This window comes from Strix uralensis, chromosome 13, assembly GCF_047716275.1.
Source record: "Strix uralensis isolate ZFMK-TIS-50842 chromosome 13, bStrUra1, whole genome shotgun sequence".
Lineage (NCBI taxonomy): Eukaryota > Metazoa > Chordata > Aves > Strigiformes > Strigidae > Strix > Strix uralensis.
In genome coordinates this window covers 3342957-3368541 of record NC_133984.1, presented here as the reverse complement: position 1 = coordinate 3368541, position 25585 = coordinate 3342957, and the positions used below count along the sequence as shown (strand labels likewise).

Genomic DNA, 25585 nt, shown 5'->3' with positions numbered 1-25585 from the left:
CGGAGGGGGAGGCGGCCGCGGGGCTCTGCCGCCCGGAGGTGTGTCCCGCCCTAGGCGCGGCTCTCCCGCAGGTACTAATCGCCGTCCTGCCCCGGCTCCCTGCTGCAGTTGCCGCCCCGCTCCGCAGCCCGGAGCCAGCGGTCCCCGAGCCCGGGATGTTCGGGGGGCAGCAGCAGCTGCAGCCCCTCACGCTGCCCCCGCATCTCCAGCAGCAGCAGCACCAGCAGCACCACTACTATCGCCGCCAGCAGCACTACAGCACGCTCCCCGCCGGCCGCCGGCCCCTCTCCTGCCCGGAGCCGCTGCCCCGGCCCCTGCCCTGCCGGGACCCGCCGCCCTGCCCGGAGCCACTGCCCCGGCCCCTGCCCTGCCGGGACCCGCCGCCCTGCCCGGAGCCGCCGCCGCGGCCCCCGCCGTGCCGGGACCCGCCGCCCTGCCCCGAGCCGCGGCCGCTGCCGTGCTTCGAGCCCGCGCCCCAGCAGCAGGAAAGCAGCGTGGCCTACGACCGGGTGCGGACCTACGGCCCGGGCTGCCGGCGGGTGAGCACGTCCTGCTCCTCCCGGGCGGCCTCGCCGCTGGAGTGCTCGCACGGTTACCAGCAAGTCCTCTCCGGCTGCGACCCGCTGCAACAGGTACGGCGGGGACCGCCGGGGCTCCTGCCCGCCCTCCCGGGGCGCTGCTCCCCCCGCCTGGCCTGGCCTGGGCTGCCCGCCCGCCCCGCGGCTCCGCTTCCCCCTTCCCGCCCGGGCTGAGGCGGCGTCGAAGCCAAAGGCCGCCCGGGGGGGCAAAGGCGGCGCCGGGCCGTGAGGCAGCCGGGCAGGGCGAGGAGGCTGCGGGGCTCCTGCCCGGCGCAGAGGAGGGTCGGGACGGGTCTCCAGTCGCGGGGTGGGCTCGGCCGAGCCCGTCGGTACCCGCCCCGCGCCCGCGGGTTTTCCTTTCAAAAAGTCCTTTGCCTCAGGTTGAGCCGAGAGACAACGTCGCGTGCCCCCGACGGCCTTTAAAAACGCTCCGTCCTTCCACAAAAAGGGTTTTTCTTGGAAAAAACCCACAGATCTTCCGTCCCGCCGCGGGGGCAGGGGCGGGGAGGGCCGGCCTGGGCCGCCCGCCGCCGCCCTGAGGGGCCCCTCGGCGCGACCCGGCCGCTCCCCGCGGAACAGGTCGCCCTCAGGCCTCACTGGGGCTTGTCCTTCGGCCCCGCACCCGTCGCGGTTAAACACACTAAAAAAGGGGTTAAATAAACAGATTTATTTAATCTGTTAACGGTGGGCAGTGGGTTATGAGGGGGCGGGGGCGGCCCTCGGCAGCGCCGGCCGGGCCGGGAAGGGCGGGAAGGGTCTCGCTGGGGAACGGGCGGCTCACGGCATCGCGCCCGGCCCCGCCGCCCAGGGAAAGCTTCGTGCCTCAGCAACCACTGAATCTAGAACGCTTAAAATTAATTTCCCTTGACATTTCTCCTTTTCATTTGAGTTCGAATGGATCGGTCAATCCCACATTTGTTTCCTGTTTGGCAAGTCCAATTTGCCTTTTTTTTCTTAATGTTGTTTTGTGGGGTTTTTTGTTTTAACTTGAACTTCTAAATACCTTATTCTGTTGCTATATTTTTGCCCGTTTTGTCGATGAAGCAGTAAAACCCCAGCCGGAGCAGGGGCCCAGTTTGCCGCTCCTGCAGGCTGGGCGCTCCGGTTCCCACCCATGGGATGTCCACACAAACACTTCTGCTTTCTTGGTGCTGCTCATGTAAATGTAACATAAAGGTGTGTGTGCTTCACCCTTCTCTTTGAATCGATGAGGCTAATAACGTACGCGAGTAAGCGGGTAGGGAAGTGATGGAGTTCATTTAGCTTTGCTTTGAAAGCCTTCACAATGTAGTTTAGCAGGTTCGTTGCTGTGCGTATATTCAGGGAATGGCTTGAAGGTATTGATGGAATTTAATATAAATATACACCATTGATATCTTAAGTAAACCTTAAAACCAAAACTAGAAACGAGTGACTTAAGAACAGGTTTGATTATAAATACAGAAGAGCAGGTCAAAATTTCTTCTTAACCATTTGTGTGTCTTATACATTATTAGACTGTCATTAATATCGATAGAAGTGGGACTGGTGTGCTATACTCAGTATGGCAACCTGTATTTGTTTCAAGGTCACTCTTACTTGATCTTCTGTGGTATAAAAATATTTAATTATGAAAAAGAAGACGGATTAAGACCAATACAAAGTCTGATTTCATTCCAGAGCTGTATTTGCATAGTCCAATGGCTGCGTGCCTCTGCAGGATGGCTTCTGTAAATTCTGTAAAGTGAGTGGCTTCGCTAATAGCTTTATGTGACTTGGATAGGACGACACATTCCTGCTGTACCAAAGCGGTTAATCCCTCTTTTGCAAGGGCAGGAGTGTAAACACTGGTCTCTCACCTCCCAGATAAGTGATCTGCTCAACTAGGCTAGATGATAGTCTGAATTGCGTTCAATTAATTAAATATTCATTAGAATAAATACTGCAGTCCTAATCTTCCTCTACTCAGATAATATGTACATGAACAATTTGATCATAGACTCAAATGCTGTCTCTGCTCTACGAAGTATGTTTAATTGTCAACAACTGTTTTAGTCTCTGAATCCATTAAGTCGTGCTGATGAAAATTTCTTGCTGAAGTGTTTTGCTGGATTAGGCTTTAAAGACAAAAGAGGGTGTAGTTCAGATCAGGCTTTGTGTGGGTTGCAGTTTTAATGGTGGAGAGGGAAGGTGCTTAATAAGGATTATTAGGAAGTTATTAAAGAAGAAAACAGTAACAAATGGGGAAGGCGGCTGGGAGTAGACAGAAGTTGTGTATGTGGTGCTGAATGGGAGTTGTCAGAAGTGCTGGGAAGAGTGTAGGAAGTTTTCAAGGAGTTGATTCAGTTGCTCTTTGAGCAGATCATATGTAGCTGCATAAACTGAATAATGATATGATGCCTAACTCGCATAGATGTTTTAACTTACCACTACAATTTTCAGTTAATGGCAGCCTAGAGCTGTAGTTTAAACTGTTGATAAGGCAAAGGGCTATCTCTGAGCAGTATTTAATTTATTTCTGCAGAGCTTTTGTAGATTTACGATAACAGATGTCTACATCACCGTTGATAAACAGTCTTATTATTTAGTCACATGGTTAGTGTGTTTATGTATGTTTTTAATGAGTTGGAGGGAAGATTTGAAACTGGTGTGTGCATATAGGACACATGACTTCTTTGTGCTTCAGGATTCACTTTTCTTTACTTTTTTTGGTTTGTTTTATACTTAATGCCATGGCAAGTTTCATTTGGAGTAATTCATGGCAAATTTTGCTCTTGTCTGCTTGATCTAAATGAAGAATGTTGTTTAGAATAAATTTTCTTCCAGTATGGCTTACACGTATGAACCCTCTCACTGTGGCCATGAAAAAATAGATATGAAATGGCACACACAAGACGTCTGTTGTCAGTGCAGAGGGCAGAATCCTGGAAGCCATTGTAGGAGCTTTCTATCCATGTGAGAAATTCTGTAAGATCTTTTCATGTCTGGGCTCAGTTCTGTGATGTGCTCAGGGCTCTTGCCTACCCTTGTTAAAATGGTGTAATATTAACCAGCTTGTAAGATTTGTCTGTATTGTTTGAAACAGCCCTCAAACGTAGCCTGCCATTTCCGTATTTCAGCTGCCAAATGTAACTCATAAATTCTGATTAGATGACTGGATTGCTTGTAATTAACAAGACAATACGTTATGGATAAAGGGTTTTGACATAGATTAAATTCTCACCTTAATCGCTGGTTTGTCTGAAGCTAGGAGGAACTTGTTGAAATAAAAGTTAGTGTACTGATTGTTTTTACATAAAATTTGCACAGGATAACTGTGCAATCTATCAAATAACTGAAAAATCTATCAAATGCTTATTTTAAAATTTTAAAATCTTATTTAAAAATCTAAAAGAGTAGCAACAGTCATAATGAAAGTGTTAGCATGTATCTTTTGAAACTATCCTTATAAATGTAGACCCAGAACAACGGGTCAGGCCGTTATAAATCCTAAACCCAGTCATGCCACTGAAATCCACAACAGCGCTGGGCTCTCCCCTTTAAAATCCCACCCTCCTCTTCCTTCTCTCAGTTACAAAACATTGCATCTCCAAAGCATGGTAGGAAATTGGAGAGTAGCCTGAGCTGTGCCCCTTGGGAATGATGGAAAAATGAAAATAGCCCAAGGTTGTTGTCCGTGGCAGCGTACCTCCTGCGGCACTCGCGCTGCCGAGGGAGCAGCTCTGGAGGCCTTGGAGATGGCATCTTGTGGCAGGGAGCTGCCTGCGGGGAGTCCGGGCTGGCACAGAGTCACGGGGTTTCTGGCTTCTCGGTTCCCAGCCTGTTGCAAGTCCAGCCTGCTTGGCGGGTACAGGAGGAAGGGCAGGCAAATCCCTGTTTGTAGAGGAGAGAGGGAAACGTATCTGCATCAAAGTTCTCTGGAAATTAAAGAGTTTGGGTATCCTAAAAATAAGCATAATTTTATCCAAGCAAAACATTCTTAGCTTCTGTATAATATTCCACATATGATTAGACTGTCCTTTTGAATATTGTAAAAAGATATTTCAACTTAATGCTCTAGTCTTCTCAGTTCTGAATGTATTCCTCTGAGAACACGTAGGTAGCTAGATAAAATAATTTTACGCGTTATCCTCTCTCAACTAGGCAGCATGAGTTACGTATTCCAAAGCCCTGTGGCAGCATGATTTAGTTCAGGCAGGTTTGTCCCAACTTTTCAGTAAATTGATGTCTTCTAATTTCATGCACAATGCTCAGCTTGTTTTCATGTGCCATACAATGGTAGTCAGCTCTGACTCAGAACAATTGCTGCTCTGCCATGGATTGTCATAGCACCGGAGGGCTCCAGGACAGGCAGAGCCAGCGGTGTGAGGAGGTACTGGGAGACAGGAGTATGCCTGCTGTCAAACGGGTGTGAAGGAGGTTCCTGTGGGCATTCATTTTTAAAGTATTTTACTTTTTAGTTCAAATTCTGTAGGTGTCAGTGTGATGTAGGAATTGGGCTGTATGTTCTAGACGTCCATATTGTTTCTTTTCGGTGTTATGCCCCAATACAGAGAGTTCTGTTGGGATTGGTGGGTTCCCTTCCTTGACGGACCTACCTCAAGGACACAGCATGTGGGAGGAGGAGTAATCAGCTTTCTAAGATTTCTGCAGCAGTTATAATTTTGAGATTTCTTAATTACGATGATAGCCACTAAAACAATTTCTTTATTACTTTGATTTCTTTTTCCTGATGCTGTTATGTATGATTCACTCTTGGGAGATTTGGAAAACCGCTTCAGGCTTCCTAAACTTATGCAACAGTTTGCAGCTGGAAATCTGACCTACTTGAGAGCTGCTCTTACCCAGTTAAGTATGTCTCTGAGACTGAACTGCAGCAATATAAACTTCCCAAGCACTGCCCACGGTTAAGGGAAGAAATGATTTGTTAAGAAAATTGGAAGTTTGTACTGTGAGGAAGAATAAATAGTACGCTATAAACTAACTAATTGCCTGATCCTTAGATTCAGTGGGAATTTTGCTTACTTGGATAAAGAACTAGATGTGGAGACTTCAGGCAGCGTGAACGATTTGGTATAACTGGTGGTGCTCCACAAAATGGAAGCCAGTGTCTGCAATTGCTTGTGGACAGTGCTGGGGGGGAAAAAAAAGTGAAAAAATCTATTTTAAAATCAACAAAACTGTTACCACTTACAGATTTCTGTAATTTAAAAAGGCATTTTTCATTCAAGAATGTTCCCTGTGACATCAGGTGTCAATTACAGAGTTTTGTGACCGCTTTTTGAAACAATTGCCACTGCTTGGCGTGTTGGAGAGTGACCTGATGTGGTTTGTTGGCAGTTCCTCTGCCCTTTCTTTTCAGTGTTTAAGCAAAATCCAAATTGCCTTCCCTTGGTGAAACAAGAAGTGTTCAAGATGTACATCTATTTACCCCAGCTGACCTTGATATGTAAGGTGAAAGACCATAAGTAAAAGACTGTCTGTGGAATAGGGACATGTGATCCTTGAAGACCAAGCCCAGTATGTCCGCTTTGATGTATATCATATTCTCTTAGCACTTACAGAAAATAAGGACAATTTCCTCAGACCTGCAAGAGGTGGTGGAGAAAAAACAAACTCTTAAAACTGAGAGTGACAGATCGCGTACTGCCATGCTGTATCTGGGTTATTCCCTTTGGGGTGGAAAGGCCCCAGCTTTAAAACATTTCTAGGTGATTGTGGCCAGTGGATCTCAGTATGTTTACAGCTGATGACTATTTAGATTACTTTGGGCATCCATGTAAGCCTGAGCTCTGAGCGTAAAAGGTTTTAAGAGATTAAAGGACAGTAATCACTGAATCTTTGCTTATTTTGTTCCTTGCAGGGCACTGTTCGAAGGATCATTATCGAGAATCCTGATCAGGTAGGAAAAATGTTCAGTGCTGGAGTTCTGCTTGTGTAACTCTTCTGCCCTTAATTACCCTGATCTGGTGAAGCGCTCAGCTACCTCCAGCGGGGGATGCTCAGTGGCTTGAAATCTCATGGCCTGTACCTCTGATGGTGAGACATTGAAAATACTACAGAATCGCCAGTGGGGCTTCCCACCTCTCAGCAGTTAAGTCTCTGGTAATGTGCTCCATTAGTATTGCTAGTGGAGATTAATTTCTAACTCTCTCTTGCTATGTTTATTTCAAATATTGTCTAGAGGGAAGCACAGTCACTTTGTTTCCAAATGGACATACACTCAAATGTACATATCTTAAAGAACTATCCTGAAGTATATGTGTCTTCAAATTACAAAAAATCCCTTACCATTTTTTAGTCAAAATTACAGTAATTCTGAATTTACTGTTTGACAACATTTATGAATAGAGTTTTTATTAAAATGTTTTACAGGAGCCGTTATCCCCATTTCTTAGAGGAGGGAACTTCTGTCCTGGAAATAATGTCATCTATGAAAAGACAATAAGGAAATATGAGCTATTAAATCCCCACCAAGTAAGTTGGTTGTTTATATTAAAAGAAAATTGAGGTGGTAGCAGAAATTTAATGTTTCTGGGTTGTTTTTTTTGGGGGGTGGGGGTGGGGGGGGCAGTACTCCTGCCAACCTGAGAATTGCCTTGTTGAGGTGTAGGACATTCTCAAATGAAATAATTTCTATATGTGAAGAGAGCACAAGTTGTAACACTTGCTATATTTTTACTAAGAATTTATTATTTCAGACTAACAATGGAAACTGCTGTTGTAGCTCTAGCACTTTCAGTCTATCTGAATACTGACTGAGAGTTAGTTTCTTGCAGTAACTCCACAACAGAACAACCAATAAAAATTTTTGCAAAAAATGAATTGAAAAGACAATTATTTTTTTTACTCATTCTTCAAAAAATGTATTTGGCAAAGCTGTCTGAAATTTCATCTTAGAATTGGTGTTTTGTCAATAGCAAAAATATTACTCCTTTTTTATTGCTCTGAAACACTTATTTTCAACAGGAAAGAATTTGAAATTAAGGGTATTTCAGAATGACTTATCTGGTTTTTGTTTTGCTTTTTAAAACTGAAGTTTTCATGCCATTCTGGATTTTAGATAGATAAATTAGGTGTGATACCCATTCTCTGAAGCAGAAAGGGGAAAAAAGAAAGAGGAAATTATGAATAATAGCTTCTTTCTTTCCACAGATGGTGTACAAAGAAAATAATAAAAAAAGTGTGAAGTCTAGTCCTGGAAACCATATTTCTACTTCTGTTTTGTTTGTTTGGGTTTTTTTTACCCAGGGTATAGATAGTTTTAAGTCAAATCAGGAGTGTAGTTTTGATGAAAACTTTCCGGTCTCCTACCACATATCACTCTTTGGTTTACACTGCACTGTGGTCTTGGACCGTGCAAGCTAGATTTCTTCCAGGTGAAATGAAAGTGTTGCAAGAGTGCACCCAGTGTGCTCCCACTGCTGCCAGGCGCGGAGCCCCTTCCAAACCTGGCGTAAAACCCCCTCGGATCGGAGGGTGTCAGTCCTGGGTCCTCGCTCTGCTCCCCCAGTGTCACTGTGGGATGCGGATGCAGCACAGGCGCTGTGCTCTGATTTTGGTGCAGAATTAGGGGTTGGTCCAACCTTTTAAATGTAACTGCAGTGTGAGTTTTAAGTCAAAATCATCCGCAGGATTTGCATTTATATACTTGGATGCAGAATGTGTATTTTTTGAAGTAAACGTGTGAAAACCATGATTGAGACCAACAATTAAGTTTGCTGAAATCAGTAATTTTCAGTGTTTTGGCTGGAATGTAAACTAGTTTCTAGTTTATTGTTTTGGTAGGTGGTTTTGTAAACCTCACTTTTCTAAGAGGCATGTGTCCCTTCTGTATTGTACGCTCTGAATCTGGAACTGCTGAAAGCATTTATAGAGGAAAATGTCTTGAGCCATTTCCTATACTAATTTTTTTTTCTGAAATAATGAAAACTGAGGAGTTCAACTCTTTTTTAATCTCTAAAATGCTTAATGAAACAGGGTATGCGTGTGTTTTAAATGAAGTAATAGAGGTCCCCATTGCGTGAGTATGTTAAGAGTAACAACATGGAACATACAACTCAGGAAAAGTGTCTCTCTTGTGCTTTTCATTTGGAGCTCCTAAACTTTGAGGTCTTGATGACTTAAAACCTTGAAGTATGAAAGTGAGAGGCAAACTCATGTTCGGTTTGAAACAAAGCAATTTTATTAGGATTATTAAAATATCTGAAACTGTCATCAGTCTTTCCATGCAAAACCACATTTCATTCATTTCTATATTCATATTAAGCTTCCATCTCGTTGTGTCCAGCAGCTTAAAAAACTCCATTCTTGTTTCTAGGAGAAGCAGTATCAGTTTTCCCAGCAGTGTCAGGTTCCCCAGCAGGCCGATCAGTGCCATGTTGTCCAGCCCTACCAGCACTCCGAGCAGCCTCAAGTCACTCACCAGTGCCAACAGACCCAGACCAGTAGCCCTTGTGAAATAATTCCAGTCTCCGTGAGCGATGACTGCAGAGGAAATACAGTGAGGAGGGTAACAGTTCAAACCTGTGAACCGGTAAGATTCTTACAATTCACAGGGTGGTTTTGTTTTGTATGCAGAGCACAAAACTTTACAGATAGATGAAATTGCTAATCGCCAGTCTCAAAAGTCTTTGTTCAAACTCATAGTAGGGTAATTAAGCACCGTACACTTGTTGTAAGTAAACAGCAGAGTTTGTGTGTCTGTTGCAGGTAACTTCACACGCTGTGATTGCAGACATTGTCTAGAACTGTTTCTCACATGCTGTTAAGAAAAAAACGTAAACCAACCTGTTCTGGGTGTTGTATCCTATTTCTTGTTGGTATAGACCTGTGCTTAGGTGTACTGACTGATCATCCTTCTGTTGCCCTTTAGACGTGTTAGGTCTGGCTGGTTTGTTTGGGGTTTTTTCTTTATCTGGGAGTGTTACCAGTGATTGAGTCAGGTTTCATCTGTCAGTCTTTGTACAATTGAGTAATGTAAGGTTTATGCCTCTAGTTTTGGAGAAAAGATACATTCTTTTATAAACCTGACATACATCAATTCAGGATTGCTTTCTACCTAAACCGATCAATAAGGACTTCAAATATATTTCAGTTTGATGTAGAAGTATTTGACAGAGATTCACTGGAAGCACAAAACCAGCTTCCTTTGCCCTTCATTTTACAGCAGGCTGCAAGTTATGGAGCTTCCAGGGGCTGCAGGAGGTTTGTCGTGGGTGGATACTACAATTTGAGCTGGGGGAGGGAGTGTGGCGGCCCTTCTGTCCATGTGTTCAGAGTATAGGTGGCAAGACAAACGTACGTGCTGACCTCAGGGTTAGACCTACACGGAACCTTCCACAGCCAGATACTCCAGGGACCCACGTGGGTTCGCTCAGTTTGGGTTGCCCTTGAAATTCTTTTATTGTTCACATACGTAAACATTGAACTGTGGCAACTCAAATACCATTTCTGCAGTGGGGAGTCTTGCACCCACCTGGTTTTATCTGGGTGCTGCCCACAGGTGTTTTATCCACTACCACTACGGAAGCACATTTATTAATGAGAGTTCCTAATTCTCAACGATTTCCATATTACTGCAATGATGATACTGCTGTAGAACCTACTACTTTACGTGTATCTTGTTGTACAGGAAGTAATTTATTTATGTATAGTTTACTGAAAACCAAAAGATACGGAAGACTCAATACCAAGGAAAAGAACAATGTAAACAAATTGCAAATTACTAAGAGCAAACAAAACTAAATCCATCCTACTTGTAGCATTTTCGTGTTCGGCTTTCACCCCAAAGAAGGGAACTCAATTATGACCTTCTTGCATACCTTCTGCCAGGTGAATTGCTCTCAGGAAAACAATGACCAGCTGGACTGCCGCTACTTCGGTGAGCTCCTTGCTGAACTGAACCGCAAGACCAACGACTTGTACAGTTGTTTACTACAGCATGTGGAAAAGATAGGAGGAAGGTACTGACGTTACGTCTGTTCTGTCATTTCTGCACCCCAGAAATCCTGGTGTTGCACAGCTGACAGTATTGTTTGCAAGTTGGTTTTCTTTTTTCCCTGACAACTAGAACTGACTGGGTATTTTACACATTCATCTAATTTCCTGAGTATCTGAGGATATAAAAATGCTGTAAGCCAAGTAAATTTATTGAACTTGATGCTTTTTCAAATTAGACTAATATGCAATTAAGAATTACGTATCCCATGCCTGTTTGCATGGGATACAAACAAGTATACTTACAGCATGCTCTGACATATATTTAATGATACGATTCTATTATTACATCTTATTATTACATCCTGAAGAAACAACCCAAATGTCCAAACACATTGCCCTTTCCTTTGTTCTGTCATGGTGTTAACGTCATGGATCAGCAGATGGCCGCCATAAGGCGTAACACCCAGTTCCTACATGCAAAGGGATGTTAAGCGTGTACATGGCAGAGCCCTACAGACGGTCTTTGAAAGGAATGCAGAGTCACAGCAGCCACTAATCCAAGTCCTCACGATGTTCTTACCCTTCCCTCACCTGCTTCATTCTTCCCCCCTCACTCCCAGTCTCGAGTGGTGCTTGCCAAGCCCACTGAAATAAGGAAAATGGTCCCGTAGAGGGGAAAAGTGAAATTTAAGCATCACAGAAAGAAAACCTGACACTGCAAAGTAAACACCTCGGGCATGTCAGTATATTGCAGCATAGCAGAACTATGGGTAAACCATTATTTATCTGGGTAAACCATGACCCAGCCAATTAAGAATGTAATTAACCGAACATAACTGGGATAACTGCCCAAAGAAATGGAGATGGTTGGCTGTGTCAGCTGTCCTGCTGTTAGCATTCCTGTCTCTTCAGATAGTTCTGCGTGGAGTCATATTCAACAACCTGTGTTGCCTACCACCTTAAAAGGGAGGGGACAGCTCTTCATCTGATAAAGAACCTTCTTGCTCTGTATTTTAAAGATAATCTTTTAGTAGTTGTGAATGCGGGCAAGAACTCTTAAAAGTTCTCAAGAAGCTTCCTGTTAATTGGTCCCTTGGATTTTTTCTGTTTTACAGGAACCACGACACTGAGTTTACGTGTCAGGTAAGCATCAGGCATGCTCCCATCAAGCCGTTCCCTGACATGCAGTGTTAATAACAATGGTGTGGATCTCCAGGAAAATTAAGCCAAGCCAGCTTAAACAAAGGATGCGGATCTTTGCTGGTTAATGATTCCTGCTTGTTAGTAACATTCAGAGCCTGAAACCTACTGCTAGGCATGTATTTGCAAATGTGATAATACTGAAAGGAAACTTTAATAATTTGCATTATTCCAGTATGAGAGTCAAATTTTGCGTCTTTCCTGTTGTGCCAATAATGGTTTCACTGTAAAACACTTACACAGCTGCGTGTATTTTCAAAGGATCCTTCACTCTTGCCAGTAAAGCTGCTGTTCAGCAGCGTGTGCTGCCAGGCGCTGCAGTGGCTCCTCCTGCCTCTTGCAGAGGGGAGGTGAGCTGGCGGAACAGACTGCCCGTGTCTACAGAAAGCTCACGTTGGTGAGTTGGGCTGTGACAGCATCAGCAGCACCTCTGTTCTCTTTCATGGTGGAGTGTTTATGGCAGAAATACTGGTCTAGGATGATATTGCACGAAGCAATGCCACTTAATCAGTGGTGGTATCTCCTGTGACACATCGGTCATCTTTAGTTTCTTGACAGTCGTCTTTGTTTAGAAACAGGAGATTTGCTCCTATCATAAGCTGCTGGGAGTTGTTTTAGTGTCAGCTTTTATTTTTTGAGAGAGGATTGTTTTGAATACTGCTTCTAAAATAAATGTTAAACTAAGTGATTTGAATATATGCTTCATGTATCGCTTCATCTCAGTTTTTATATGCCACACATATATAAGACTTTGGAAATTTTCTGGATACACTTTGATCTATTTTCATTCCTATTTGCCTTGTACTAAACATGTTTTTCATAGCAGACACGTGTAATTAATGAAGAAACCACATTATGACCTACCAGGCAAAATTCTTAATCAAGATGTCTCCCCTTTCCTCCCTTCTTTGCGTAGACTGAAGAGATTGAAGATTTAATTCCCAAAGGACTGTCTGAGGCAACAAAGCAGCAGATTCGTTATCTCCTCCAGGTACTTGAGTGGGGGGGAGGAGGTGTGTGGAAGCCTATAGTAACTTGAAACAGTGGAAGTTGCCTTACACATGCCAGGGGTTTTGTACATCACATACTTTGCTCTATATTCTGCTTATTCCATTTTTTTGTATAGAGGGTGTGGGATTGTACAAGTGGCTTCAAGTGACATGTGGCAGTTGGTTCCACAGACTGCTTGTGTATTTTAAACTGAGCTTTACTGGTGCTTTCTTGCAGTTTCACTGGAAACCATCTTGGCTTTTGATCAGGTACAGGAGCACACAGACATTTCATCTTTTTGTGTTGTATAGCAATGCTTTACTTCAAAAGCTAAAGGCAAATGGCAGGTGCTTTACTGGATATTGAATTGGGTATCAATCGCCAGCTTGTAACTCAGGTCTCACCTTCTACAAACATTCGGCTAAAAACCTCCAACATAGCACTGGGTTCTGAGGCGTGCTCATGACATTTGGTAACAACACGTAACCACTTGGGGTTTGGTTCCGTTGTGTCAGTTGTGCTCTTGCTCTTCAGCTCCGCAGCCATCTCGCCACAGGGTTTGGCTCTGAGGCACCGCGGCTCCACGCTTCTGATCACTGGGGTTTGTTCTGTGGCTCCCCAGCCCTGCGCCACTGCAGTGTGTGTTTTAGAAAAGCACTTGGCCCCTTCACGAAGTGCTCTGAAAGCTGCTGGGAGTCGGCCCCTGCCTGTGACAGAGCATTAAACCAGTGCTGCAGCGTGAATCCCAGCATCGGCTCCAGGACGCCGTGGCACGGAGGCGTGTCAGAGCAGGATCCCACCCCCGCGTGCTCAGCGGCTCTGGCTGGCTCTGCTCTCCCTGGGGTGGGGATCACCTCATCCCCCCTGGGAGCTGCAGCTTCCAGTCACCTCCTGGTAGAAAAATCCCTTTGAATGAAGCGGTGTCTGACTGCACGGCTCATCCTGCTTTAGGCAGGAGGGTTGGACAACGTGACCTCCCAAGTCCCTCCCAACTCGAGTTATTCTGTGATTCTTTTACAATGACAGTGGACACTGACACCAAAATACTTCATAAGCTCGTGTTAGAACACCAGCCCAGGAACCTGGCTCAGCTCACCTGTGTGAAAGAGCCAAAACGGGTCTTTCCTGCTTTCTGTAAGTCCAGCTGGTTTTACATTCTCACACCTGTGCTTCAAGAAAATGCAGCCAAAATGTCCTTTGGGGAACCAGATTTTGTCAGCACCCCCTCAGCGTGCTCTCGGGCCTCTTGGACAGAGCTACGTGGGGTTTGTTTTTACAGCCCAGCAGGATTCTGAGTGAGCTGTCCAACTGCTCAGATAAAGACTCTGCCGGGTGTGCCCTGAGGCTTGAGTCCAAGAGCATGGAGAACTGTGCTCAGAAGTACAGGACACCCCTGGAATCAGCAACCCCTAGCACTAAGCAGTTGCTTAGTGGGGATTTACTTATATTTTTCTAGTCTAAATTCAACCATTTTGACTTAATTCCTCCTTCTAATTTACTCTTACAGTATACTTCACAATAAAACCATTAAGTCAAAACTGAAATTCCCCTTTAATTGAAAAAACAAAGAACAGGTGAGTTAGTTACATTAGAAATGTTTTTGAATCCTGAGTCATGTAACAGCACCAGGGGGATAAAAAACTAGGACAGGGGCTAATCACCACATTGCTGGAGATCTTGATAGCTTTCTTCAACTCGAGTGATTGACAAATAAAGTCAAGGGAAGGTATCGGAGGAAGAGCAACAGACAGGAGGATTTCGCTTCTGTCCAGATAGTGAAAAACACATCTTTTGTACAGAATATTCAGCCCTTCCAGATGAGTCAAAACTTGAGGAATTCCTTGGTGTGTTCTTTCAAAAATCTGTTTTTCTTCTTTCAAATTTTAGAAATGTATCATGAAATGCAACAGTTGGTGTTTCAGGATGAATCAATACACAGCTGTTAACACGCAGAGAACAGTGTTAGGCTACTGTGTGCTACTGCCTCTCCTTTTCATCCAGCTGACTCCTTTAATCTTGGGATCTTTTTCCTTTTAAAGGGAGGAGTTGGTTGTATGGCTTTTTCTTATTTAAATTTTTAAAAATTTTAATTAAATTCTCTTGCCCTTGGGCTGAAAGTGTGCTTTGCCAGATCTCACAGATGATGTCTCATTCCTCCATGGCTCCTCAGGTAGGGTAGTAATTTTTTTAAATCAGTCTAAGTGACAAAGCTCTTGAACGCTCAAAAAATGGTTGTGCAATATTAACACATTTGTTTTCCCCTTTATTGGTGTACAAATTCAGTTTGTTCTTTATTCTCTTGTTCTTTCCATTTAAAAAATGTTATCCTGTGTTACAAGGCAGTAATTCAAAAACTGCCATTTGCAGAACAAAGTGCATGAAAATTTATTTCTTTGTAGAAACTGTGGGTGCTTCCAAGAATGCCATGCAGTACTTCTAAGACAGAAGTTATTTTTAGCTGTATAGCAGTTTTCTACCTCTTGTCAAGCACGTTGTAAACTGAGCTTACTCAGTAATCAGAAGTGTACATTTTCATTTTTTCCCCTCCTAGATGAGAGTGACATCGGATAAATCTTTGAGACTTGTGCTTTCCACTTTCAAAAATTTACGTGAGGAGCTTTGCCACCTGCAGGACGACTTGGGGGTAAGCTGCATTTTTCAGTTCCCACAGCCTCATCCGTTGGTTTTTGCCCGTCAGTAGAAAGTCCGTTACGATGAAATGTTAAGTTGTGAAGCCCGGGCTGTAGGTGCTTTCCGTGGAAATGGCTGGTTCATTAATGAACTTGCACGATTCGCACAGTGGATGAGGTTTGTTGAAGCCTAAAAACCCAAATACTTCCGCAGGAAGAAGAGACCCCGCTGAGGGAAAGGCGATGTCAAGCTCTGCCTTGGCGTACACCGCGCATCCCTAGACCGTGCGGTGTGTGGGTGTTTGGAGCTGCGGGTTCACCCCAAGGGCTGTTCCCTCCGTTCCACTCGCTCCCCAGGAAGCTGCTGGTGGCCCCGAGGGCCCCTGTGGGTCCCCAGAGAATCACCCTGAGCAAAGCTCCAATGTCTCCCACCCCAGCCCCGGTGCTCAGCCCCGCTGCGAAGCTCACAGCATTCTCCTGTGAAATGCAGAGCACAGGGAGGGGAGAGGGGAGTTGGAACTGTCACCTTCACCGCAGAACCAGGCGGTGAAGTGCTCTTCGCTTTGGGGGTTTTGTTGGTTTAACATCTACAAAGAATTCTTTCTGGGACAGGCTGAGAGTGCAGTGTCTGGGATCCCTGTGCTTACCACAACACAAAGCCACAGATCCTCCAGCGATGGGCAGCTGTGTGCTGTGCGGTTAAAAGCCCAGAGCTTTAAGGAAATGGAGGATTTTCTCAGTTCTAAAGCATCCCTCACGAATGACTCCGTATGTTGCACTCTGAATATGGGAAAAGTTTACTGAAATATTGCAGCTATTGACCATAAACACTTTTGTCTTACAGAAGTTAGAAACTGACAGTGTCTTACTTAAGAAGGATTTGGCTTTTAAAGATTCTCAAGTAAAAGAATATGAAACTATGTTGACTTCTCTGAGAGAGAATAATCGTCAGCAGCAGGTAAATCTAAAAACCTATTTTCAGTGTAATTACATGTCAGCCAAAAACTAGCCAGTGTGCTGGCCTTGGAGTATCCTGGTGATCTCCTCACACAACCCCATCCATTCTTTCCCCTTCTCTGCTCCCCAGCAAGGACTCAGGGAGAGTACTGCCAAATGCCGCTCTCTGGAGGAACAGCTGCTCTCGCTGCGGCTCAGCGAGGGGGAGAAGGAGTGTCAGCTCAAGGAACTGGAGTACTGCAAGCGGGCCCTGGAGCAGGAGATCCAGAGCCTCAGGCTGCAGGTGACAGGCTCACGTGTTCTCTGTTCAACAGCTGTTCTCCACAGATACAGGTGCATTAATGTATGAAAATGAATGACAAAACCCCTCTTTTTAAAATAAAAAAATACTTCGTTTTCTGTAGACCTGCTCTAATCCAACACTACAGACCACCACAGATGAGCTCTCCAGCCGTTACGTAGAGATGATCAATAACTTGAGAGAGGACAAAGATCGTGAGATCCGCAGTCTTAGGGTAAGCTGTTTAACTTGGTGTGTGTGCATTCCTCACCTTGTACGACTGCATGTAAACAGCTGCTTTTTAAATTAAGGAACAGGAAAGATCTACCGTAGGTACTTTTGAGGTATCTTTTGGCTCTGCAGTTACTTTATACATAGACACTAATGATGGCTCAGAAACCCTTATGGTAGAATATGAAACTGTGATTTAAAAAAAAAAATGCAATTCCTTAGATGTAGAAACTGTGGAGCAATCAGATTAGCAGTCTTTCCTAAAGGGATATTCTGTGTGTCCTGATAAAGTAAGAAACTAGCCAAAAGACCCCCAACAGAAAACAAAAATAAATCCCAGTCAAAACTGTATGTAGGAACCATCTCTCATTCAAATCACTGTAGTAGTGTTTTACCACCCTGGAAGCCAGTTCAACTTGTTCAGTGTTGTATTAGTTTCACTGATTTATAAAATGGTTAAATTGATACTGGGTAGAATTCAGTCCAGTTTACACTCTCTGAATTTACTGTGCAACCCAGCAGGCTTATCTGAAAAGGGTTGGGTCTTACTGTTCATTATTTTAATGAAAAAATACATCCAGAGTCCTAGATACCTACTGACAGGTCACCTGCAAGGAGCACCAAACTCCTCCTCTTCCTAACGTGTCTTTTGCAGTCTCAGTTGTGCCAATTCCAGCAAGATATATCAAGGAGAGAAGGAAGTAACAGTGACCTGCAAATAAGGCTGCATGAACTGACATCCATGTTGGAGGAGAAAGATGCTTTTATTAAACAACAGCAAGAGGTAAAATAATACAACTTACTTCTCTTCTGAGAATTTTTATGTTTAAGCCTCCACTTACTGGGTGGTGGGAACCTACTAGGAGGCCACTCGTACTCTCCTGGTTCAGGAATTGGGGTCAGGATTTTTTTTAACTGAATGCTGTTCCTCTGCCAGTCTTTCGGAAGGACAGACTTTTTTGGGCTACTCTTTGAGAGGAATTTCTGCAAATATTTTGTTGTGACTTCAGTGAACTAATACTTCAGAAAACATGATTTCATTTGAATGTTTACTTTTGGTTTTCTCAGGACCTCTTCAGATTGAAGCATGAGAAATTATCAGGCAGTCAGTCCCCTGGTGTAACAGCTATCATCACTAAGAAGTAACGTAGTTATTCACCTTTCTTGAAAATACATCCTTTTGATTTCCCACTGTACAGCCTCTGTTAACCAAGTTATTCCTGCAAATGTCTTAACCTTGCCTGTTCAACTTAACTTAAAGGGGGAACAAGTTGAGACAGGTTTTGCCATGTGGGGAGGATTCAGTGCTGAGCACTGCACGAGCAAGTGGCGGGGTGGCCAAGCAGCGTCGAGGGACATTTAAAAGCCTGTATGAGCCTTTTAGTTACTAGTGACAGGCAGGGGATTAATGACTGGGAGGACTTTGGGGTGAGATCAGAGTAATCTGGCCACAGGACTGCAGTTTACAGGCGTGCAACTCTTCTTCCTCCAGGTACCGGAATCAGTATCCTATTCTGGGTCTGCTCTCTGATGACTACAAGGTTACGTCACCTGTCAATAAATCCCAAACTATCGTAATTGAAAGGACTGGCGAGATATGGAAACACGTAAGTTCACCCAGGGATTGACTGTTCAGTCTCTGCCATGCCCAAGTACGCAGTTTAACTTCAAAGAAAGTATGAGCCAAAACACCGAGAGAAAGCTGTAGTGTTCATTTAACTGGGCTGCAAAAAGCAAAGTGACAGATGAAAGTCCAGGAACTGTTACTGTCTCTTGTGAGAGGGCACTAATTGTTGGGTGGAGTATAACTAAAATAACCTTCTGTTGTTTTCTCTGTCACGGAATTGCCTGTCACAAAGGAAGTGGCGTTGCTCTAACAGCAGCCTCTGCCTGTATCGCGCTGCGGCGAGTCACTCGGGCGGGAGGTTTTTCCGGGTTGTGCTCGCCGGTGAAGGAGTATTTAGGGCAGGCAGCGTTCCTCTGAACCAGGACTAGTAATGACTCCAAACTACTACTGAAATACATTAACTGCCACGTCCCTGAAACTTACACTGAGGCAGGGCAGTGACTAGCCCAGGAAATGCAGAAGAGCGGTGGCATGGTAAGGAGCGATTCACAGTAAAAACAGAAAAATGGGACTGCAGAAGGTATTTACGTTACAGCGCACGAGGTCATGTTGCAAAGTCTTCCAGGAGGTAAAGGCTTGGGAGAGATCAGTGGGGCCAGTTCCTACCCCCGCGTTCTGAACAAGGGCACCACGGAAACGGGGGTTCAGCAAGTGGCTTTGTGGGGAACGTGACCAAGAGCAAGACAATGAAGTGAGCAGGCCGGGTAGATGAAGGGTAAAACATCTGGCAAGTTCTAAGAGGCTGTGTTACCTGGAGTAGGGTTAAGGAAACAAAAGGTAGAGGTCTCTGGTAAGCAGCAGTTTATTACTGATCTCAAACTCATCCAGTTGCACTGCAACCTAGGGAGATGTCAAGGAATTAAACAGTAATAAAGAAATGCCACTGATAAAGCCCAAACCCTCTCTCTCCTAGCTTACTTGAAAAGTTACCCATAATTTTCATTATAAAAAAATGGAAAAGATGAGCGTACTCTGCATTTGAAGAGATCAGTATCATTAAACAAATGAGAACTGTTTGTATTTTAAGTTTCCCAAGGTCTCTATCAATCCCTAGTGCAAGTTCCAGCTGAAACAAAATTGATTTGCTGCAAGATAAACTTGATAAGTTTGAGAAGTGCCAATTCCACCTTTACGCCACGAGTACTTTTCTGTGTTTATGTACTCTCAGCCAAATCTTTCTATCTGCATTCATTATCGAATAGTAATGCTGACAGGTATCTGCACAGTGTGGGGTTTATTCTGAAAGCAAGTAGCCTGTACGTGTCTTTCAAACAGTGATTAGTTATCATGCTCAGTCCTTTGATACGCAAGTGAAAGTACTGAAACGTTCAGTACTTTCAGTGTCAGTCCTAGTTGTGTTAGAGAAAACTTTTACAGTAGAAATGGTATAATAATCTACTATTTAGGTACCTGGTAACTTCCTGTTCTTGGTTGTTTTCCTAAGTACAAAAACGCTTCTGTCCTTGGGTTTGTGTTTCCCGGAGCCAGGGAGTGGCACCAGCTCCGACACCTGCCCCTGGCCAAGAGCTGAGGGGTACGTCCAGCGCTGAGGGGCTGCGCCTCGCTGCCCGCCTGGGACACCTGAACAGCCAAACACAGAAGAGAAATAGATCATTAAACCAGACATGCTTTATAGACCAGGCAGCTTTGGTTTATATACAGAAGTAAGTTTGTGTATTTTCTTATGTGTATTTTCTTCTAACAAGCTGCTTGTTTCTTTTAGGAATGAAAGAAATCTCTAAGCCATCAGAGCTGCTCAGAGGAGTTCACGATGACTAAAACTGCTTTACTCTTTGCTATTTCGCATCCAAAAAAAGGTTCAGTCTGATAGTGGGAAAGGCTGGGGAAAAGTCCTTCCATTAAGAACATGGAAGCATGATGACGATGGCAAGCACTGTCTCACCTCACCACGAACAACTGCGTCACCCCGTCCATAATCTGCCACTAACACTGGGGTACAAACGTTATTTGTACTTTTTCACACACTTACTTTTCGCTCGAGAGCGGCACGCCACGCTCCTGTGCGCTTCTGTTCTTGACATGAGCAACTTCTGTTCTTCAGCCAGTCCTGAAGCGACAAAAGGAAGATGTCTGAAACCTTTTCCTCTTCATACTGTCGTCCCTATTCCTCTGTCCTACCTCCTCACGCCGAGCAGTGAGAGCGATGCCCGTTTAAGCCCCGTACACAGTGATGGCTGCTTTCAGGACAGACTCCCCGATGGCTGTTCCATCTGCTACTGTCTAACGAAGGAAACCCCAGGAACAACCTTCATGGGGAACTTTCAAATACCTCACTGAAAGCGCTGACCTTACACCTGCTAGGTCTGGGAAGCTAAAACACAAAGGAAAATAACTTATACCAGATAAACAACTCCTCAAAATTAGCTACTGAATTGGCAAATACCAGTTATTGAGTTCAGTGACCTTACTGGGCAAATGCTAATTTTAAAGAATGTTACTGACCTAAGAGTTGATGTATTTTCAGCTTGAACCTTTACAAGCCCCCAAACCAGTCACAAGTATTTACTTTGCTGTGCTTGAAAATTTCAAGAACTTGGTATATTTTTATATAGAAAAGCTTAGTATGAAAATAGCTCATAGACTAAATCTCATTATCAGACCAACCTTCCATTTACAATTTTTGCTCCTCGCAGGACCACAGAAATTCTCTCAGAATTAATTGGTATTAATAATTAAGCAGTTGTCTAAGCAACACTGTCCAGAGACTCAGAGGGGAAATTTTAAGCTATGCAATCAAAAGGTGCTAGCTCTGTATCATAGGGTTCCTCCTTTGCTTTATTTCTGCAGACATGTATTTCTCTTCACAAATAATACATATAGACAATGTTTAATGGTGATAAAAGGCTGTAGGCTATGTGTAACTGAAATAAACCCAAGTAAACTTCCTGAATCTCGTCTGTCTGTACTGGAAACAGCTCGTGTCTACGTGATAGGCTGGAGGGGGGTGTTTCAGGTGGTGTGATACTGCCTTTCTTTAGACAACTCGTTCCTCTAAATGCATCTTTACAACTAACGGAGTCATGTTTCCTTGCTCCTGCTGCCAGCCCTGCACGCGGTTAATGCTGCGATGTCAGAGACAAGCTCATGCTCTTCATAACGGGGAGAAAGGGACAAGTGTAAAACCTGCTCCCAGCACGTGTAGCCACCCCAGATGGGCCTGCAGAAGCCAGGCAAGAGTCTGCACCATCACACAACAATGACTTTAGCCTAGCACTACAGAAAGAGGTTTTCGTTAGTTAAAAATTAAATATCCTTGTTTGAATGAGGAGTGCCTTGCCCCTCTGAAATCAGTAATAGATTCTAAAATAACCCACTCGTTTGTGTGCAGCAGTTAGAGAGAAGGTACATACACACACAGTTAACATGCTACTGACACAGAACACTGTCAGTGTATTCTGTCCCAATAAATAATGTTAGTTACACTGTCATCTAATGACTTTTCACCTTTGGCGACCTAAATGATAAAAACAAATGAAAGAGGAGGAATGTGGCACTTGTTTGATGCCATCACACCGTTACCTGTGCATAACCATGCAGTTACCCCGACGGAAGGAGACGCAAACTGATGTGCTGACTTACTGTGCTCTTTGCCACCATCTCAGCTGGGCTTGACTCATCAGAAGCGTCACACAAACCGCTCAGAAGAAGCTACGAAGAGCAGGAACATGAGTTATTAACAGGGACACCATGTGCTCTGCAGCCACTGCAAGGGTGGGAGGGTGCATTCACTGACCACCCAGCAGCACTGACCAGCGTTTCACTAAGAGTTGGGACCATGCAAGAGCGTAGCGCAGGCACTGACCAGCCTTACAGGACAGAAACGGGCCCCAGCTGTTGGGCCGGGGGTGGAATTTCACAACAAAGGCCAAGATCAGGCAAATGAACTGTTCTGCATGTACAGCTGGTGTGATGGTAAAGCTGGAAACACCTGATTGTTCCCCGTACTTGAAGAGATGGGTAACGGACATCGTATTTAAAAACCCGTTTGCCAATTGGGAAAGACAGGTGTCAATAGCGTGTTGTGTAGCAAGGATCAGCTGCTCTAAGGCTTGGTAAGAGTATTTTAAGACTTCTGTACACTGTAAATGCCGCAGCGCTGATGGCTGTAGCACCACATTTTACTCACAGATAACATGAAGCAATAGATACTAGTCAAAAAGCTAGTAAATGAAACATAATGGCCATTTGGGGCTGGTTTTGTTTTCAAATCAGACTTCTTCAAAAGCAAATTTAGTACTTTTTATTATAAAAGTACATGTTATTTGCTGTAATCTTGGCTATTGCCTCTTTTCTGTTGAGCAGAACCCAATTTACCTAACATTATTTCTGCTGCAGTTTACAAAACACATTTTTCTCATCCACTCATCTCTGTAAATGCTAGTTATTGCCCTAATTATAAACAGTACACATTAGTTAGCTTTTCACCTCAATTTCAGGTAGGTCCACTAAGCCTTCTACATTTTTTCAGGAACAAACCAGAAAAATCAAAGACAGCATTTACTTCATGTATTTACAACAATATCCATACTGCCCCGTTTGACTGTCTTTATCAACAGTTACTAAACAAAGCCTCACTGCCTGAGCAGATCTGACAGCACATGGCCTTTCTTGTTCTTGCACTGAAGAGCAGGAGAGAACTGGCTTCTGCTTTCTACTACTGACTCTTCCACACAACTCAGTATGTGGGAACAGTTTCTCTGCCTCAGCTGTAAAATAAAAGCCAGAGAGCCCTGGTTCAGAAGTTACTGACATCTCTAGCATTCTGCCTGAAGAGTGGACGTAGACGTTGAATAGCACATCAAGGTAACTCACCTTGACCTTGAGAGCACTCTGCTGGCGTTCTTCCGTATTTTTTCTCAATTTCATTACCTTTAATTGTGGGCATCTGAAACCTGAAGAAAGAAAAATACAGATGATCAAGACATGAATCACTTTTAAGCACTCCTGGCTTTTAGGAGTTCCGAAGTCTGTCATTCAAATTAAAAACCACAGTAAACGAATCTGACATTTTAGAGCTACCCTTCCATGTTTGTGAAACTCTCTGCTTGCTCAAGCAACCATGATGTGTTTGTACATCACGTACAGCACCGCAGGAGTGGGCAGAGGAGAAATCCAAACACATCAAAAACAGCTGGACCTCCTCGGTGTTGTGCTCCCAGCAGTGACCAGCCCCACAGCACACGGCACCTTCCCTACTCCTGGCACTGTGGCGCGACACCCCATCACCAGTGCTGGGGAAGGTCACGCACCCTGTCAGCTCGCACTGCTGAGGGGCCGATTGGTAAGAATTCTGACAAGCCAGGACTGTTTTCACAGCAAAGCTCAAAGCCCTTTCTGAAAATAGGGCAAAAGCAAGACAAGGAAGGCGTGTATGCGTGAAAGATGATCACATCTACTAAAGAGCACCTCTAAAAGAACAGAGATTGTGCAACTTCACCGCAGTGATGGGAGACCATTCCCAGTGTTCAGGACAAGTAATGAAATACAGTACCACCAGCTGTTATCATTCAATTCAACACTGGAGTCAAAACACTTGCAAGGCTTACACGTGGTAGAGTCTCTCTTTCACCTGCTTCCTACCACCACGTAGGAGCTCATCTGCTTTGAAAATGAGTAAGCAGGTCCTGCCTGGAGAGCACTTCATCCCATCCTAAAGGCTTCATCTGTTAGGGGAACCGAAGGCGGTTTGCTGCCAGCTCAGGGGAGGGAGCCAGGCAGGGCAGAAGTACAGACTATACAGAGCAGGGATCTGTGGAAGTACTGAGATACAAATTTTACTGTGATTTGACATGAAGCATTTTTTAAATCATGACACCTCCATGGTAACAATACAACAGCCATCATGAATTCTCTTAAATATTTACTGGGAAAATGTACTGAAAAGAATCTAGGAACTGTGCCTCGAACTGCTGAGGATTCAGGTGAAGATTTAAAATGCTACTTTCTAGTAAAACCTTCTGTCAAGAATACGAGCCAACTGCTTGCTTTAATACAGAATTTCAGTTACTGGGGAAACACGGCTGTAGGACGTAAAAAAGAGGAAAAAACCAAGGTTCTACCTGAGTGTTCTTGGATGAATACATACACAAGAGAAATATAGAAAGATCCTAAATTACTCAAACATACACAAAGTAAGAGCATGGCATTAACACCACTTCCTCTCAGGTTTCTCTTCATCTAGCAGGCACATTCCTTTATTTCCCTCCCCTTCCCTAACCCCAACTTCTACACCCTCTCCTCCACAGCCCCAATGTCTTGCCTGCAACACACCGCACAGGCCTTGTTGATTCTTTCCTCCTTCCATCCATCCATCCCAGTATTACTTTTTTCTTTTTTAAACCACCAGAGCCTTCTTAACATCTTCCACCCCCCTCCTTTGCCTATTCACCATCCAGCTGGACAGTTATAGGAAGCTCTGACACCCACAGCTCTACAGAAAGATGTCAGTGTTGGAAGAAGGAGCAGAAGCACGGGCAGGAATTTCAAACTGCAGAACAACACGTTAAGTCCAGCCTCAAGTAATCAACTCTAAGCAGCACTGGACAGAACCAGCAAAGGGCCGAGCTGCAGCACACGCTCACCCAGCAGTAACATAAGCTACTGAATTTTGAAACCACTGCTCAAGCAAAAAGTCTGACAAACTTACTTCTTTGAACTGTTTCAAATTTAACATACGGGTAGTAAACCATTAACCTTAACCTGTGTGGGTTAAGTCTTGAGGCTTTTCCTCTCTTTGAGAGACCTTGTTTTCACAGTCCTTCTTAGTTAGGTTGCATTGTCCATACGCTGCCAAGAGAAGAGGAGACAAACAATTAATATAAAGAAAGAAACGTTCAAAATGCTAATGCGTAAGCCAGTCGAAGAAAAGTGGCAACTCATCTTGAGACCTCACAGGGGACAAGGTTGTGTTTTTTCCAACCACTATTCCCTCCCTCACATCTTGAAAAACATGTTCCTCTCAGATTTTCATGTTCCAAAAGTATGACTTTTTTCCCTAATTAAAAAGAAATGTCATCAAGTGGACTTAAGAGACTGTTAAACCTCAACTCCAATTTCAACTTCTGTAATACAAAGTTACAGAAATTAATCATTCATTAATATAATGCTGAAGCTGTGAATGAATTAAACTTTTATCCAGCACCCATCATCT

At 44.2% G+C, this 25585-nt stretch overlaps 2 protein-coding genes across 6 annotated transcripts in view; one reads left to right on the top strand and one right to left on the bottom strand.

Annotated features, from left to right (window-relative positions):
• Positions 1-21325, top strand: POF1B (POF1B actin binding protein). Its single transcript, XM_074882916.1, has 15 exons — positions 1-632; positions 6421-6459; positions 6933-7034; positions 8878-9093; positions 10392-10522; positions 11615-11642; positions 12616-12690; positions 15241-15333; positions 16164-16277; positions 16407-16559; positions 16681-16791; positions 17443-17571; positions 17856-17929; positions 18280-18394; positions 20138-21325. Exons 1-15 carry the CDS (start codon positions 156-158, stop codon positions 20141-20143), a joined length of 1863 nt encoding a protein of 620 aa, XP_074739017.1. The 5' UTR covers positions 1-155; the 3' UTR covers positions 20144-21325.
• ZNF711 (zinc finger protein 711) overlaps positions 8720-25585 on the bottom strand; it is a 44987-nt gene continuing 28121 nt past the window's right edge. For 2 of the 5 annotated variants that reach the window (XM_074882912.1, XM_074882911.1), the window contains exons 11-17: positions 23248-25221; positions 22015-22083; positions 20405-20482; positions 19825-19995; positions 17385-19165; positions 10382-10493; positions 8720-9044 (exon numbers count right to left, since the gene is read on the bottom strand). The gene's annotated coding sequence lies outside the window, so the exon portion shown is untranslated. Of the gene's footprint in view, positions 9045-10381; positions 10494-17384; positions 19255-19824; positions 19996-20404; positions 20483-22014; positions 22084-23247; positions 25222-25585 lie in introns of all 5 variants that reach the window. The other 3 variants (XM_074882914.1, XM_074882913.1, XM_074882915.1) reach the window with 3 other exon arrangements.